At 45.2% G+C, this 18,564-nt stretch overlaps 1 protein-coding gene across 1 annotated transcript in view; it reads right to left on the bottom strand.

Moving 5' to 3' along the window:
• KIAA2012 (KIAA2012 ortholog) overlaps positions 1–18,564 on the bottom strand; it is an 85,674-nt gene that overhangs the window by 62,379 nt on the left and 4,731 nt on the right. Inside the window, exons 2-5 of the mRNA XM_024196485.2 lie at positions 17,737–18,021; positions 7,536–7,698; positions 6,200–6,355; positions 692–888 (exon numbers count right to left, since the gene is read on the bottom strand). Coding sequence (XP_024052253.2) covers positions 692–888; positions 6,200–6,355; positions 7,536–7,698; positions 17,737–18,021 — 801 coding nt within the window. The remainder of the gene's footprint in view (positions 1–691; positions 889–6,199; positions 6,356–7,535; positions 7,699–17,736; positions 18,022–18,564) is intronic.

The raw sequence follows: 18,564 nt of genomic DNA, 5'->3' as shown, positions 1-18,564 counted from the left end.
CACGTGGCAATTGCACTGTGGAAGCTGCTACTCCAGACTGCTACCGATCGGTCACTAACCAGTTCGGAGTGGGAAAGTCGACCGTTGGACTCATGTTGATGGAAGTGTGCAGGGCCATTAATTGCATCCTGCTCCGAAAGACCGTGACTCTGGGCAACGTGCGTGACATTGTGGATGGCTTTGCACAAATGGGCTTCCTTAACTGCAGCAATTTGAAGCTGAAAGCCACTAATATTTGTTGCTATGCTCAGGAGTGCTGTGCTTGTAATTCTAGGAGGTGATTGTGATTGGTGCAGATGATGCACTGTGAAGGTTTAAGAAAATTGCCTGTTGCTTTGTAGGGCTCTCTTTGCTTTCGATTAATGGAATAACGATTGCTTTCAAACCAAAACAATTCTTTTGTTAGAAAACAACAACCGGAGGAGAGAGACAAACAAAAAACCACATCAGCACTGTGGGAGGTGGGGGAAGGGAGGGTCTCAGGAGGAGGTGGGGTCTTGGGACGGTTAAAGATTTGTGTATGTCCAGCTATCATATGCAACTAGTATCTGCTGCATGTTGAAGCCAGAGCTCATACTAGCAAAACTTTGCTGTAAGAATAACCACCCTGCTAGTCCAGCACCAAGGGGAACTGAGGGGATTCTGATCTGTATGAAGACAGAGATCATCTTTGATAATGAAGAAGTGGTACCTGTGGGACCTTTGTGCATGCTGCATTCTGGCTCCAGGTGGCCTCCTTTGCAGGTGGAGGTCTGAGTTCTAGACTCAATCTTCTCACTGAAACCCGAACAGGTACTCGAGCTCTCCTCCGGCCACGTGTTTCTACTTCATCTCCTTCCACCCGGTTTTCTCTGTTCTCGGCCTCCTTCTGAACTGAGTAACTTTGGCCTGCAAGACAGGTGTGTCAGGACTGGATCACAAAGTGAACTGTTACACTTTAGAGAGGTTCTAAGTTATTTAGGGCCAAATTGTGGCATTTAGTCACTGATCCCTGTTGGGAGCTGTACCACCCCAGCAGGAGAGCCGGGCCAGGTTGTGCCACAGGGACATGCTCCTTTCCTGAATAGCCTGGGGACATGTGATTAATGCAGGTGGAACCATCCTTTAGGAACGGGCTGATGTGGAGGAGGGTAGGGCCACGGCCACCTGAGCTCAGGGACCGCAATTGTGAGCGGCCCTTCTACAGGGCATGAAAAGGGGAGAAAGCTCCTTGCGTGCTCTCCCATGTACCTGGGAACAGGTGAATCACAATGTGTCTCAGAATTGATACTATATTCAAGAAAGTGGGGGTTCACTTCAATGATTGGATTTCCGTAGGGTGTTTCCCAGTGCTTTGGAAATTAAAACTATGCATCCCGAAGAAAGGATTGAAACGTAACTTGAATGCAACCTGCATTAATAATTCACATCCTGTATCCTAACAGGGGAGGTATTCATTGAACCAAGAGCAAAGCAACATCAAGTTGAAAAGGAAATTACTATGGAAATTAACTTTCAAGCCTCAGGCAGATGTGGGAGAGGTTCATTGTACAGGGGATTTTCCTTGTACTGTATTTTATATGGGGTTTCCACTCTACTTTGACAGCTGCATGCTCCAAGCCTGCTCTGTGGTCAGCAAGGCCTTGGCTTGCAACAAATTTTTCAGCAGCATTATGGTCTGTTCAGTACATTTATTCTGTTGGAATTTTCTTATTAGCAAAGGGTTTGCATCAACACATGTCTTCTGCAAAGTTAACAAATCTTTCAGTAATGTTTTAGAGCAGTCACAGCCAACCTGTGCCCTGAGGCCACTTGTGGTTTCAGAGGATGAATGCGTTAAGAAAAAAACTGTGCATTTTATTATGAATTGAAAATGTGTCCCCTGAGCTGCTCCCTGCAATTTTTAAACTGACGTGTTTGAGTCATGTCTGTTGCGGTGGAGGAGTTGGGGGTTCACTTCTTCTCACATCTTGCCCTGCAGCTGCGGTGTGGCCAGGAACACTGGGACCCTTTACTATTCCTAGCCTCAATATGTGCTCAGCAGCTCTACCCTCCTTCCCACACCCTCCAGTGGCCACCTGCTGCCTCACAGGGGAGAAAGAGCAGAGTAGTCTTGGTTGCTCCGTAACTGTTGGCCCATTGTAATAGCTTTCAGTGGGGCCAACAGACTAGGTACACACTGATCTGGATTTGCTCATGTAGCTCCTTGAAGCAGTCTGGCTGCACTGGAAGTATATTTAATTTGTTTTAGATTCATAATGCTTCCTTCACATAATCCTTGGGGGCAAATTCAAAATTACTGAAACAATGCACTGACCAGTCAACAGACAGAAAGCAACGGAACTGGTGCAATATAAAAGGTGGGTGGTTTATTTATTATTACTCCGCACAGAACAAACTGTGTATACAGGGCTGGTTCCAGCTTTTTTGCCGCCCCAAGCGGCGAAGAAAAAAAAAAAAAGAAAAAAAGGAAAAACCCGATTGAGCTGCCACTGAAGTGCCGCCGAAGAGGAAGACAGGGAGTGAAGGACTTGCCGCTGAAGACCTGGACGTGCCGCCCCAATAACAGACGGTCGTGCCGCCCCTTTCTATTGGCCGCCCCAGGCACCTACTTCCTTCGCTGGTGCCTGGAGCCAGCCCTGTGTGTCACCTCCCTGCAAGCAAAAGCTCGAGAGGAGATGAGAGTCTGACACCATGCCCTGAAATGATTATTCTGGCTTTGTTGGATCAGGGGTTCCTCTGCTGAGGAACAATCTTTCTTAGATGTCCAAATCTAATGACTGCTGGTTAGAGTACATCTCGTGGTCTCAGCTTTTCCTGCTGGTGTATAAGGAATATGGAGATCTCTCTGATAGCCAGGGCTCAAACTGTGGTCTGGGCTGGCCTAGAAGGATCCACATATGCTTTTATTGCACGGAAGGGAAGGGAGCTGGGTTACTAAACAGTACCATCCCACCCTTTCCATGTAGCAGGCTTCATGGGCTCCAGAATCCTTGTATCAGAAAGGGAAAGGTACACGCCATTTCCCTCCTTCCCCCAACCCCAAGGGGAATCCACTCAGAGTTCATGCAGCCTGAGGCTGTACAGTATAACTTTTCTGAGGGGAACTTCTTCCATGTAGCGGAAACCTCACCTCCTTAAAGGGAGGCTCCAGGAGCAGTAACTGTCTAAGCCTAGAGTTGTGTAGAGAAAGCAGCAGGGGACTGGGAAGCAAAGTGAAACCACAGGGCCTGCAGCAGATCCCCCAGTTTGGGGAGGTTAGACAAACTCCTGCCTACCCCCGGGAAACAATTAGAGGGTAACTCAGCACGGGGACCTGTGACAATTCCGACTCTCTCCCAGACACCTCTTGTGTGGCTTTTTTGAAGGGGATTTTGACTGATCTATAGGGGCTTCTGACACTGATCTATTTTTGTAGTGGAAACACATAGGAAATCAGTGCAGTCATTGGAGAACTGGGCCTAGATCCTGGGATGTATCAAACCTGTGCCCAGCTGCCCACCACCCCAAGGGTTCACTCTGGCCGTCAGGAATCACCAAGGTATATCGATGCCCCATTTATACCTCCTATGCTGGGGACTAGGTAGAGAGATGGTACAGGACCAGCAGCTATGTAGATGTTTTGTATTCCTGGAGCAGAGGCCAGGGCGTGGCTCTTGGCATGATGTGCTCGTTTCAGCTAACATCCCCAAGCAGGCAGGCAGCTAGCCGTATTTGGAACCAGCTGTGTGGTTCTTGAGTGATCTTCATGGATAGCCCCATATAGAGGTCAGTAGGTATGTCTACACTGCAGCAGGGAGCATGCCTCCCAGCGTGGGTAGACAGAGTTGCGCTAGCAGGGCTCGAGCTAGCACACTCCAAATAGCTGTGTGGGTGTTGCTGCACCAGCAGAGGCTTGGGCTAGCTGTTCAACCTCCTGGGTCTAGCTCGGGTGCCTAGCCCTGAGCCTCCACTGGTGCAGCCACGTCTCCATTTTTAGTGTGCTACCTCAAGCCCCGCTAGTGTGAATCTGTCTACCTGGGCTGGGAGGGTTACTCCCAGCTGCAGTGGAAACACACCCATTGTGACCTCCAGATGGGATTACAGGTCTGTCGCATCTTACGCGCATTTAACATGCGCGAATTCAGCTTTACGCGGCCGGCAAAAACAAAAAAAAGAGAGAAAAATAACAATTTAAATTCTGTACCTGCCTGTTTGTTTGTTTGTTTGTTTGTTTGTTTCGCCGACGACTTTCAGTGCGCCACTGTAGGGGGCGGCGGCATGGAGGAGGGGAGCGGCTGCGCCCTGCTGGGAGCGGGCTGCATGCTCCGTCTGCCCCCCCAGCCGGTGCCAGGTCTGCAGCAAGCCCAGCAGCCCGCGTCCTTCCTTCCCCGCCGACCGACTTTCAATTCACCTGCAGGCGGGAGCGGCACAGAGCCCTCCCAGCAGGCGGCGCAGCGGGAGGGCCCGAGTGGCAAGCGCCCTGGCTGAAGGAAGCCCTGGCCGCCCCCCTTCTCTCTCTCCCCCCCGCTAGCTGGGGCGCGCACTCCGCTGCCCGGGGCATGTCTGCAGCTCAGGGAGTCCCGCTAGGCAGAGTGCAGCCGCCGCCCGCCCAGAGGCTCGCCAGCGTGGCTGGGGGAGGCAGCCATGAGCTGCCAAGTAAGTGGCACCAAAAGTTTGCACCCTGGTTTTTTTTGTTTTTTGTTTTTTTTGGTTCCCTGCTCCGGCCGCTCTGCACCCTGTTTTTTGTTTGTTTGTTTGTTTTGTTGTTGTTGCTTCGTCGCTCTGGCTGCCTGTTTGTTTGTTTTTTGCTTGGGGCGGCAAAAAAGCCAGAGCCGGCCCTGCCTGTCGTGCAGGAGATTCCGCCCGCCATTGCACTCAGTGTAATTTTGACTATATGTGATTTTCGCTTTACGCACTGACTGCAGAACGTAACCCCAGCGTAAGATGAGACAGACCTGTAATGCAAAGACAGCAGGTAACTGAGACAAGGTCCACATCAGAGAGCAATGGTCACAGCTGCCTTCCCAGGTGTGCATGAGAAACGATGCTTTTGGCTATTGACACCACTTGGAAATACATGTATGAACGTGTGTCCTGGAGTAGCAACAATGAACCCATTAAATAGGCTAAAGGAGAGCTGGGAAGGCTGGTAATGGGATGCAGAGCTCTTCACCTAGGTCCCTGGGTTTGAATCCAGACCGTTCAGTAATGAGTTCTTACCGTCTGAGGGCTGTTCAGTCACCTATGTAAAATGACTTGGTAGTCCAGTTTCCAGTGGACAAGTATTCACACAATCAAATGTACCTGACAGGTTTGTGGCGAAGCTTGCTCTGCTGCTGCTCACGCTGTTCCTGTGGATAAAGGCAGCACTCCACTCTTCGTGCATGCACCCTTTTGAAGCACTACATTCACTTCAAAAATCCGCTTTTTACAAAAAGATGTTTACATTTATGGAATTGTCAGTCCTGGCTCCAGAGCTGAGGGTGACCATTGTGCACAAACCAGGGAATGGCTGGGCCAATGCATGAGCAGGCAGAGTACAGGGTTACCTTTGAAATGTTCTCAGCACCTCCTGTGACGTGCTGAGGATCTCAGCCCCCACTGCCTGCGATGGGAGTTGAGGGCACTGTAGCGCCTCTTGGGATCAGACCTAAATGAGTTTTGGAGGCATTGGTCATGTCTCAGAGTGGTGCCAGCAGCATCACAGATAACCTTGGAGGCAGTCTTATGGAAGAAAGAGCAATATCATGGCGCTTCTCTACACCTACTGTAAAATGAAGGACATGCTAAGTAGAGAAATGCTGGGTTCTTGTGTTTGCAGTTTGTGGCTGTGGGGCAGGAATAATGGCATGAAGTAGAAACCTAAGGATGTAAACTATTAGTGCACAACTCCTTTAACTTTAACAGAGGATTGTACATGTGTAGATCCTCGTTCCTTGCCCTTAGCTGTACTGCTTACTCACTCTTTTATCTTATCTGGAGATCTCACTGAAGGTTTCAATAGGTTTTGTTCTAATCCCAAACATTCCCTTACTAATTTTTGAAGTACACCTTTTCTATGAAATGTTTCCTTTATTGAGAGCTATCTCATAAGATGATAACTTAGTAATAATACATTCCTTCAAAGAAGACTTTATTATGCACATGATCTGCCTGCAGGCATAAACACTGAATCAAATATTAAATCTTACCCAGGGTGGATTTTTTTCTATTAAAAAATAACTACCTGCTACTATACCTGGATGGATGTGTTGGCTCAGCTCAGCCCAGAAAGATGGGAACACAGGTAGGAGGTGATATTTTTTGGGTACAGCTGACAGGTCCTGTTGTCCTATTCTGTGATTTGGTGTGTTTAGGGAATTCTCCTGAAGCAATAAAGGGTCCCTGATATATCCTGGAAAGCGCATATTGCAAAGCAAAGATATGTTACTTGAGATAGGACAGGAGAGAATGTTACATGTATTGGCTAGACTTAATTGAAAAATGGAGGGAAGGGGAAATACTGAAAAATCTTGAAGCCATTTTTCTTCCATGGGTTTTGAAAAGGATGAGTTTCTGTCTATTCAACAATTTTGGTTGTGAAACTTCTAATGTTTTCTGTTTTCAATTTGGCTTTCCCTTCCCCCCCCGCCCGCCATTCTCATTTTCTTTTTGTTCTCTCACTAAAAAAGGGGAGGGAGAAAGGAAAGGGGGAAAAAACCCAATAAAATAAAAACTGGAAAAGATAATTTTTTAAATTTCCAATAATGTTGAAAAATAAAGTTTGAAAAATGGAAATAAAAACATGGCCTTATTTAACAAAATTGAAAATTTTCATGAATATTCATTTTTCAAAAAAAATTTTTTTTTCAACCAGTTCTGATATTGACAGGAATGTGTCTAGTACAGTATATTGGCTCAGATTGTAAACTACACCATATATTGCCTGTAGTTTGCAGGTTATTCAATTGTGTACAGACTGAAGAATTAAAAATACATATGGACCATGAATAAACCTTCATCTATGAAAGATGCTGAAAGTTAGAGATTGGCCCAAACCAAAACCTCAGAGCTGAACTCCCCTGAAGTCCGGTAACATTTGGATCCAGATCCAAACTTTGTGATTGTCCTCTGTTGCTATAGTGGACTAAACCAACACCCCCAAATTTGGGGGAAGTTTAGGTCTGACTCAGGATACAAATTTTGCAGCTTGGGCCCACCTTCGTTTTGATAGATTTGGAGAGTTTGAGAAGGGAAACTTCCACATCAGTAAGTACAGAACATGGAACTTTTCCATGTTACATCTCACTTGTATTTAAATTATGAGCATATCAGATTCTAGTATTCAGTACTGTAGCTTTCATAAACATTAAGTAAACATAACAAGGGGGTCCAATGCAAATCTTGTTGAAATCTATGTGTCTTTCCATTGATTTCAAAGGAAATTGGATTAGGCATCTAGAATTGAAGTCTATTCCTTCTGTTTATCATCAAGAAAGGGCTTGGTTTTTTAATTCCTCTTGTAACACACAATCACCCAAATGTTAGCTTAGAAATAGCTGCACGAACCTTGCATAACTTTAGGTTCTACTGACCTGCACACTGGAGCCTGTATATAATGCTAGGATCCCAGGTCTGAGAGAGTCTGAAGAGGTACCTCTTGGCTGAATAGCCGGGGCGAATCTGTCGGTCAATCTGGTTATCCGGCTTTTTCAGGAAATGGAGGTGTGGATGCCAAGCTGTCCCTTTCTGATCCTTCTGCAGCAATAATATGCATGGCAAGACTTCAGTTGCTTTAAATTTTGTTTCTCACTGCAGCTGGTAAGTTGACGTTAACAGATTCTAATCAATAACTCAGGGGAAAAAACCCTGAAGTTGCCTGCAGGCATAGTAGAACAGGCATCTCACAACAGTAGACTATGATGGGGAAATCACATGATGGTGAGTTTAAAGCAAACAGGTTGGGAGTGCGAGTCTGGAAATTGCCAAAAAAAACAACAACCCAGGGAACAATTCAGATCTTCAGCTAAAGTTAAATACCAGTGAAGGCTAAAGATAATCTGTCAAGAAAATAAGTGTTATACTCTGGACATCAGGGACTTAATCCTACTACTTTTGATGTTCATGGCTATGCTCCAACTGGTTTTATCGAGAGCAGGACCAGGCCATGGATTTTTTATTTTTTTTAATCTCTCTACCCATGTAGAAAATGAGAGTGGATTAAATAAATATTGATCTGGACCTTAACTGAAATTCCCAACCAAACCCAAACCCTGACAGGATGCTGAAGCTTGAAAAAGTTTAGTTCGCTTTCTGATGCTTTAAAATTTTATCAGAGCTCTCATTAATATCATTAATGCAACCAACTCACTGGGCTTCAAGAACTACCGTATTTTCCAATCAAATCTAGTTAAATCAAAGTGTAAGAATGGTTGAAACAAATACCTTTGTTAAAGTCCCGAAATGCAGACTTAGTTTAAATTTAAATGAGACCACACTGTTCAATAGAATTAGATACTGATTGTTTAAAAGTGTCTTTATGGGTCTAGACCAGAGACCAAGCTGCACTATATGCTGCCATGTGGGAAACCCAGGTTTAATTCTCTTTTGTTGGGTTGTGCACCTATCTAGACTAGTCAGATGGGATGAACTCCACTCTCGTAATGTTTGTAAAGTTTATGCTGTGATGCTGGGACTTGGTGTCCTTGTGCTATGGCTCAGTGTAGCGAAGTTGCTTTCAAAGATCGTGATGTTGTATTATGGTGTTTTGACACCACACTGCAAAGTGATGCTTCACATGCCCTGGAAATGATTCTGAGAACTTTTTGTTCCTTGCAAGCATGATACTATGAATAGCAGGCCTACAGAATCCCTAGGGGGCATCACACTTAGTCCCTGATTAGGCAGGGAAGGAGCTCTTCATACTGCCCTACAGTAACTTTTCTGGCTAGTTAGGAGTAGCATTGAGACAGTCCACCAAAGGGAGACCTGTGACTCTTCTTCAGCTAGAAAGACTTGGATCCTGCACATCACAGCCAGCAGGAGTGAAAGTGCTCAAAACAGAGGAGCAACTCAGTGACACACTTGGGAGAGAAAAGCAGTTCTATAACAGATACACTAGAACCTCAGAGTTATGAACACCAGAGTTATGAACTGTCCAGTCAACCACACACCGCATTTGGAAGCAGAAGTGCGCAATCAGGTAGCAGCAGAGACAGACAAAAACAAAAAGAAAGAAAAGCAATTACAGTACGGTAGTGTGTTAAATGTAAACTACTAAAAAAAAAGGGAAAGTAGCATTTTTCTTCTGCATAGTAAAGTTTCAAAGCTGTATTAAGTCAGTGTTCAGTTGCAAACTTTTGAAAGAACAACCATTACGTCTTGTTCAGAGTTACGAACATTTCAGAGTTATGAACAACTTCCATTCCTGAGCTGTTCGTAACTCTGAGGTTCTACTGTACATATTAATCTTAGTAACATTAAGGATGAAATCCTGGTCCTGTTGAAGTCAATGGCAAAACTCCCATTGACTTAAATAAAGCTGGATTCCACTCACGTTTATATATTTTAAAATATAATTATTTAATGGATTTATCATCTACATTAAGGTAAACTAAATCATCGTTTTCTAATCTTATTTTAAAGCTTTAACAAATCTACCATTCAGATGCCACTAGGGTGGGCAAATTAAAAATACCCAGAAACGTATCTTTCCCGTTAAGCCATCAGGAGGATACAGTACTTGGGTTTTATAAGAAAATCGTTGTTTCTATTGGAAGAAAGAAATGGAAAGTAAATATAGGAAATTATAATAACTCCACAAAGGGCAAGTGCAATGTTGGGAGCGGGGATGAGAGGGGAAGGGCAGCATGAGAGGGAAATGACTTAAGGGGCCCATAGCTGCAGTGTAAGAGCCCAGGATATAGGGTGATAATTGAACAGATTAAAATACAATATGCTGCTGCTATTCACGGGTGTGGCAGATGTAATGTAACTATCCCAAACTATGGGATACAGGAATCTTCAGCTTCCTCTAAAGCATCACCATAGATGTGGAATATTATTTTTGTGTTGGAGGGATGAGGTATGACAAGTTTGTATGTGAGCTCCCTAGAGCTTTGTCTCTCTTGACAATCCTAAATTGCAAGGAACCAGTCTGTCAGATCTGGAAGACTGTAAAACTGTGACAGGAGCCTAGAAAGGAGAGACACAACTAGAACCTTGATCCTGCTCCCATTTAAAGGCTATGTTAAAATTCCCATTAGCTTCAGGGAGGCAGGGTTGGGTTCTAATTCAGAAGAATTGACATCTAATACTGCTATAGCAAAATTTGCCAGTTAGCCTCAGTTTCTAGTTGACTTGGATTCCATTGAGCTGAATTATTAGCATGTACAGAGTGCCCTGTTAATGAAAATTGCCACAGTGCTTCATATAATAGCAGCAGGCATGTTGAGACTCGTCCATTTTCTTTGGTGCCACAGCCAATTACTGTATGTAATCACTCTGCTCCTAGGTCCCCGTTTACACTTTTCTCATCGACTACTTGTGTAGGCATTTCTGGCTTCAGTAAATTTCTTCTACCAAGAGTTTTTTTTTCAAATAGGACCTGTTTTGTATTGAAGAATCACACCGCGCCCAGTTGCCTCGCTTAATAAAATATTTAAGCCTAAATTTTCAAGTGTCCATTAATTTTGAGTGTCTCAAATTGAAGGCCCTTCTTGATGCACTTAGAGTCTGACTTTCACCCACAACTCCAGTTGAAGTCAGGTCCTGTGTTGGGCATCTGGAAACTGAGGCACCTGCGTGTATGAATCGTTGAAAATGTGAACCTTAGCTTTTACTGAACACAGGGAAAGTTTCCGATTTAAAGAGAGAGAAAAACCAGTCTAACTCTCCCTTTGGAAACTGCTCCCTTGCACAGATCTACCTCTAGGCTAAATAAACTAAATGCATTTGCAGGCTAGAACCTCACTTGTAGCATTTTGAAATTTCACAGTGTTGTAATTGTAGGGGTCCTGACCCAACAAGGAGTTGTGTGGGGAGTGAGGGGGGCTGCAAGGTTTATGTAGGGGAAGTTGCACTACTGCTACTCTTACTTCTGTGCTGTTGCTGAGAGCGGTGGCTGCTGGCCAGGAGCCTAGCTCTGAAGGCAGAGCTGCTGCCAGCAGCAGTGCAGAAGTAAGGATGGCATGGTATGGTATTGCCACCCTTACTTCTGCACTGCTGCCTGCACAGTAGTCACCACTCTCTGGCTGCCCAGCTCTGCAAACAGCAATGCAGAAGTAAGGGTGGCATGGTATGGTATTGCCACTCTCCAGCCACCCAGCTCTGAAGGCAGCGCAGAAGTGAGGGTGGCAATACTGTAATGCCCCTAAAATAACCTTGTGACCCCCCTGCAACTCTGTTTTGGGTCAGGACCCCCAATTTGAGAAATGCTGGTCTCCCCCATGAAATCTGTATAGTATAGGGTAAAAGCACACAAAAGCCCAGATTTCACGGGGAGAGACCAGATTTCACGGTCCGTGACCCATTTTTCATGGCTGTGAATTTGGTAGGGTCCTAGTTATAGTAAGTGCTGGTTGGGAATGTCTTGATGAAATGTTTTTTGTTGGAAAATGCCAGTTCATCAAAACCAAAACTTTTGTGAAAACGTGTCAGTTGGGAGACCCCAGAATAGCCAGTAACGTGATGTTTGAGGGCACTCACCTGGGATGTGGGAGATCTAGGTTTAAGTCCCTGCTCTGCCTGATTCAGTTTGCACAGGAATTCTCCACGTGCTCCTAGAGCTCTGAGGACCACTATTAACCACCCATCACCCACAAACACTGTTCCCAAACTCTACTTTTTTGGTGACCTACCTTCTGGATAAAGAGGGCAGGATGGACCTCCCTTTGGAGTCCAACAGTACTGTCTCCTTCAACACCACTCCTACGTTGTCCAGAAGGGTTGTGGCAGACTGATATGAGGTGCCCCCTTCCTCAAAGGGACTAAACATGTGGCCTGCACACTGTTCTTATCTCTTGCTGGTTTGGTGAAGGAAAGATTTTACCCATGTCTCCCATATTATAGAGCAAAGCATTAACCACAAGATGCTGGCTGGCTCCTTAATTTACAACAGAAAAAAATTAAATCTGTCTCAAGGGTAGTTACAAAAATGAGCAATTTTTACTACTAGGATGGCTCATAACTCTGTTTCAATAGCAGAGCATTGTTATGGCTGAAGATAGCATAATGGGTTAATCCCAGCCCCATTTCCTCGGACCTCCTGTGGCCACATGATTTGCAAATGCCTGAAAATATCTCTGCTCAATTCTAATTGTTTGCGGCAGTCAGCACATGATTTCACATGTTTGGTCACAGCAGTATTCGTTTTCTCTTCTTTTAATCTTTGAATGTCGTGCCTGGTTTCACTGATGTAGATCATGATGACACAGTAGGCAGTGATTTCATTTAAGATGTTTTGCCTTGACTCCAGAAGTGTGGATTCCTTGTGGGATGGCCAATATTTATTAATGGTATCCTAGGGTTTTTAAAGGGAAAGCTATATCACAGACCATTACAACCAGTTTAATCTATTCCAAAATGCTGGATGCATTAGGCAAGAGCTACCTCGATTGGACTGAGGTCTTCCTCATTAGTTCAGATGCTGGTTCAGAAGATTTATTGAAGGCTGTCTCTTTTAAAGAGCTCACTTTTGATCCCTAAAGGATATCTTCACTCTGATGTGATGGAGCTGAGATAGGGCTGCTCTTCTGACATAAATGCTGCTACTGAAGTAATTTAAAAAAAAAACAGTCCCATAATTAGGAGTGTGCAAAATGTTCATTCCTGAATATGCATGGGTTGAATTTCTTGGGACTTTTCCAAATATTTAATTGGGATCATCAGTATGCACTCTTATATCTAAAGTTAAATTCTCATATCATAAGCAGAGAAGTTGGATTAATATTTTAACTGTAAATTTGGAGCTGGAGGGGTCATTACTTGGGATTATTTCCAGGGTTCTGAACGTATTTTGTACAGAATTCTTTGTATCTGAGATCATTTTAATATTTTAATCAGACAAATTGTTTAAATAATTGTTCTTACTATTTACACTTTGCTACTGCAGTAGAGCTGAAGTATTTGGGGTGTCTCCTAAAGTTTTACTTACTTAAGTTATTAAGCTTTGGCATTTGGCTTTTTAGAGACTATGTGTATGTGTGTTGCATATAGTGAAAATGACAATTTCATAAATACCTGTTATATAAAACTAGATTATACGAGCATACAGTCTTTGGAGGGCAGAGACTGTGTTTTTATCATGTGTTTGTACAATGCCTTTACAATGGGAATACAGACTCTAAATGCTACTGCAATTCAGATAATTAATAAAGCAGGATTTGTCAAAAACAAATTCTAGACGTCCATGAAGCAACTATTGAAGGAACTAAACATTTTTTGCAAAACGTGATTAATAATTTGGAGCCTACACTTTTTTCTCTTTGTACATTATAATTACGTTAACATTGGAATGGCTGTACACATTTGTTGTATATTTGTGGTAGCTATAGATTTAAAATGGAATGTAATAGTGGACTGGATGGCAGTCATGATACTGGTAAATGGGATCTGGATCTCCCCACATGTAGGTTGCTGGTTCGAATCTGAGTCAGAAAGATAGTGACTGAAAGTTGCTACTAACTGATGGCTATTCAGTTGTGTGTGTGAAATGAATTGGTGTTCTTGGTCCAGTTCCTAGTGTACAGTAGATCATTTGCATAATTGTTGACAGACACAGCAGAGAGTTCAAGCTTGGAATAAGAGTGAACACTAAACACTACTCTCTCCAGAGCTAGCCTGCAAGCCCCGGCATTGACTTTTTTGGGGGAAGAGGGATGGGGAGCAGGAGCAGGAGATACTTTAAATGGCAAGGCTAATAATCTCCGATTTAATTTTGCAACTGAGAAGTTTCTAGCTGTTCTAACCATGAAAATCTCATGGCTGAAACGTTAGTGGCAGTGATCTTTCCTGTTCATGACTATCCTCACCATAACTGCCATGAGGTGCTTGTTGGGGTCTACAAAGCCAGTGGCCATGGATCCCCTGGAATTTTGGGAGAATTCCTGGGCTGGTGTTTGTTTGGGGATAGGGGCGCCTGGGTTGCCACAAATGATACTAGAACTTCTGTGAGTTCCCTCCTGCTTCCTCCTGAGCTGCTGGCGCGACTCTGGCTATAAACTGGAGGGAAAGATTGGATTTGTGCTTAAGACACTTGATTGGGACTCGGGAGGTCTGGGTTTAATGCCCAGCTCTGCCACTGACTCCCTGTGTGACCTTGGGCAAGCCACTTGGTCTTTCTGGGCCATCTATTCCTCATCTGTATAAAATGACAATAACACTTCCTTTCTCTCTGTCTTGACTGTTTAGACTGGAAGATTTTTGGGGCAGAGACAGTCTCAGTTTGGGTTTGTACCAGGGCCGGCTCCAGGGTTTTGGCCGCCCCAAGCAGCCAAAACCAAAAAAAAAAAAAAAAAAGCCGCGATCGCGATCTAAAAAAAGACGCGATCGCGATCTGCGGCGGCAATTCGGCTGGAGGTCCTTCACTCCCAGGCGGAGTGAGGAACCGTCCGCCGAATTGCCGCCGAATACCTGGAACTGCCGCCCCTGTCCGGAACGGCCGCCCCAAGCACCTGCTTGAGAAGCTGGTGCCTGGAGCCGGCCCTGGTTTGTACAGTGCCTGGCAGAGCTGGGCCCTGATTTTGGTTGGGGCTTCTAGGTGCTACCTAATACAAACGATAATAGACAGTGGGGTAGGCCGCAGGCACAGAAAGGCTGAAGACAAGACTCTGGCCCCTTATGTATGGCCTATACACACTCATTTGTGTCTTGCTTTGTGAGTGCTCCAAGGACTTCTGTCATTCACCTCCTGAGGCCTGTCCTTACCCTCTTGCTCCTGGTTGCTTGCAGGGTCAGTGCTAGGCGGTTGCCTAGGGCGCCAAGATTTGGGGGTGCCAAAAAGCAGTGCCCCCAATTTTATTTTACAGCGTTCCTACACCCCCTCCCCGAGCGCGTGGTCGCTGCTCCACTTCTCCCACCTCCCAGGCTTGCAGCGCCAATCAGCTGTTTGGTGCCACAAGCCTGGGAGGGGAGGAGAATTAGAGCGGGGGCGGCATGCTCGGGGAGGAGGCGGAGCAGAGGTGAGCTGGGGTGGGGAGCTGCTGCACAGCTCCCCGGGGGGAGGAGCTGCTGTGGGGGGGCGCCTCAGGGCAGAGGGAGGGCGGGGAGCTGCCGCAGGGCTGGGGAGGGGCGCAAGGTGGAAGTTTCGCCTAGGATGCGAAACTTCCTTGCACCGGCCCTGGTTGCTTGACAACAATGTTGAGGGATATTAGTGGCAATGGAGTGGTGTGAGGAAGCTTTCTCCACTGACCAACATGTGCTTTATTTGCAGATACACAGAGAATTATGTTTTTCAGTGCTGTCCAGTTGCCACCTTTCCATTAGCACTAAGTTCATGTTATTAAAAGGTACAAGTTATTGTAAAACAAAAGTCAATAAATCTGTGGGTAGACTGAAAATCAGGGAGGAAAGGGCTCAGAAGAACAACTTGAGGATACTGGGTCTGACACACCGGCTAGGTAAATGCAGTGACATAGTCTTCATGGAGAAGTAGTTCTCTTAAGTATTTCATTTCCCAACTAAGGATTAAATGCTGCCTTCTGATGCTGTTTTGCAGGAAATATTTACTAATCAGAGCCTGATTTTTTTCAGAAGTGCGGAATACCTGCAGCTCCCATTGACTTTTTAGAGGGAGAAGCGAGAACTCAACACTTCTTAACATCAGGCCTAACTGCGTGGTAGCCATTGTGAAGGCTGGATTCTGTGCTGTTATTACTGATGGTAGATGGAATGTATGGAACTGGCTCTGCAAGGTGCTGTCTCTTCTTTTTCCTCCCCACTATTCTTGACACTCAGGGCACCCTTCCAAAATCTATTCAACAAGCCTCCACCCACACATCATTCCTGTCTCCCTAAAAATGCACTTCTGCAGCATTGTCTACTGACACTTTATTAAACGGATTGTGAACTAGATCTCTCGCCCCACTCTGGCCTGTTTGCACCCAGCAGCAGAAAGGGGTGCAAAGCCAGTTTAATAGGCCTCCTGCGGATTCTCCCACTAGAGGGGAAGGCCCTGATGGTATAGAGCCAGACTAGGGTTTAATGGGAATAGGCAGGGAAAAGAGGCCATGGCTAGAGAGCTCCTTCACTCCAACCCCATATATGAAACTTTCAGTCTCTGACACTGATCTTTATAGTAGAATATATGACAGTGACATGCACAACCACTGCATGGGCTTGGCTCTTAAAACATTTAGTCAGCTCTGACTCTTCTTATAATGATATTTATGTATTTGACAAACAGTATGAGAATACATGATGTTGGGTGAAAATCCCTCATGTTTGATATTCACCTTCACTTACTAGGAAGCTGTGTCATCAGCAAAGTAATACATCAGATGTGAGTTAAATTTGAGGACTTACTGTCATACACACACATCTCTCCATATACAGATCATTGTGTGTGTATATATATGGAATATGTGGTGATGAGGGATGTTGTAAAAAAAATTGCTACAAATCTGGGATGAGCTCATTACTTCATGAGCTGTGGAGCCAAGATAGAGTTATGCAAGTCTTCCCAGACAAGTGGCAGCAACAACTATATGGTACCTCACACCATCATGTGTTTTGTTGTGGTTAGATACTATGTCTTTGTCTTCTTAAAAATCTCACTCCATGTTTTCCCTTTTGAAGTAGGGTTTTAGTTACTACAACATAGAAAGAATCATGTCATGGGTATGGGTGGAGCTTAGTGACAAGTAGAGTATAAAATAATATCATATAATGGTTTGAGATTTATACCATAGCTTGGGAAACATAAGAGTTTATGTGATTATGATCATGTGGCATGAGAATGGTTGGCTGACAGATGAGCAACAGTTTCTTTTTTGAGGTCAAGGATGAAAAATGTCATTTTAGCATGAAAATTCCCCCACTTTTATATAAACAGGGGAGACTTGACCAACCCCAGGAGTGAAATCCTGTCTCCATTGAAGTCCAATGGCAAAACTCCAGTTGACTTTAATCAGGGCCGGCTCTGGCTTTTTTGCCGGGGGGGGCGGCCGGAGCCCCTGGGGGAGGGCGGCGAGCCCCGGCGGCGGCTCCGGTCTCCCCCCCGGCGGCCAGAGCTCCGGGGGCAGGGCGGCGAGAGGGCGGCGAGCCCCGGCTGGGGCTCGGCTCGGCTCTCCCCCCGGCGGCCAGAGCGCCACGCCGCCCCCCTCCAGGTGCCGCCTCAAGCACCAGCTTGGGTGCTTGGTGCCTGGAGCCGGCCCTGACTTTAATGGAGCCAGGATTTCACCCCATGTTGGCTGCAGGGAAAGGGCTACCGCTGCCTTCTATATTGAGTTACAGAAGGGTGAGATTCACCCTGTATAGAGGGCCCACACAGGGCCTAGAGATCACTTAAGCCCCTTTTAAGCCCTCAAAACTGGAGCACGTAAAATTGCAACCCATATGTAAATATACCAGAAAGCGCTTAAAGGGAAGAGGAGAAGAACAAGATGTTGCTTGTGTGTTTGCTAGAATACAGAATCAGGTTTTATCTAATTAGGAGCTTGCTTTCTTCAGTAAAAAAATACATTATCAGGACTCCCGAATTCCATGGTGTTCAAGTCCAGAAGAGCAGGATTAGCATTTTTAAGAGATCTCACGCAGTCTCAATTCTGGTAGTGAAAGAACCATCCTGTGTGCTCTTACCTGTCTGCCTCCGTATGCCAAAATGGCTCTTGTCAAATCTTGGAGCGTGTGCAATTCAATCTGTAGCTTATTCCTTCTGTGTCTGAGGCCTTGCTGGCCACTCCTTCCTCCTCTTTGTTTCCATGATGGCTCTGCTAAATCTTCAGAGTAGAGAACCAGCGCACCAGTTTTTGTGCTGTAGGTTTTAGGAAGATACAGATCCCAGCAGCCCTTCATAAGCTGCCTCTCATTCAGTAATCTGCTGACATGGCAATAACCTTCATGAGACTTCCAGTTCAGATAGTCCTAGCATGGAAAAAATCAAAACATAGGATAGACTTTGGGGGAGGGGGGGATAATCTTTCTCAGCCTGGGGTTGAGAGTATGTGGCTTACCAGATACACAGGAAATTATTCTTTGCTTATATGCTTACACCACTCTGGCCTTACTTAGTGAATTTAGGATTTGACCCAATGTGAACACTGAATTGTTTGCTAAGGTTTTACTCTATTCTTAAGGTACCTATACACTTACAGCAATGTGTAGTGTACAGACACTGCACGCCCAGCTAGTTTGGGTATAAATAGCAGTGCAGACAGTGAGTCATAGCTTAGGCAAGTAGAGTAGAATAGAGTGCCCTATATGCCTGAACCTCCAGGTCATATACCCTACACAGCTCTCTACATGCCCAAGCAGTGCCTCCCACGTCTACACTGTTATTTTTAGCAGCGTAGTGTCCTGCTGTCTCCTTGCTGCTGGAGCCTTTCACTGCCGTGTGTAGCTACACATGCTCTACACACCGCTGCAAGCATAGACAAGGCTTTATTGGGGCTGGACTATCACTGACAT

Source organism: Terrapene carolina, unplaced genomic scaffold (assembly GCF_002925995.2).
Source record: "Terrapene carolina triunguis isolate 2854851 unplaced genomic scaffold, T_m_triunguis-2.0 Scaffold62, whole genome shotgun sequence".
In the NCBI taxonomy this organism is placed as follows: domain Eukaryota; kingdom Metazoa; phylum Chordata; order Testudines; family Emydidae; genus Terrapene; species Terrapene triunguis.
Note: the sequence above shows the minus strand (reverse complement) of the source record. Positions and strands in the feature narration are given on the sequence as shown.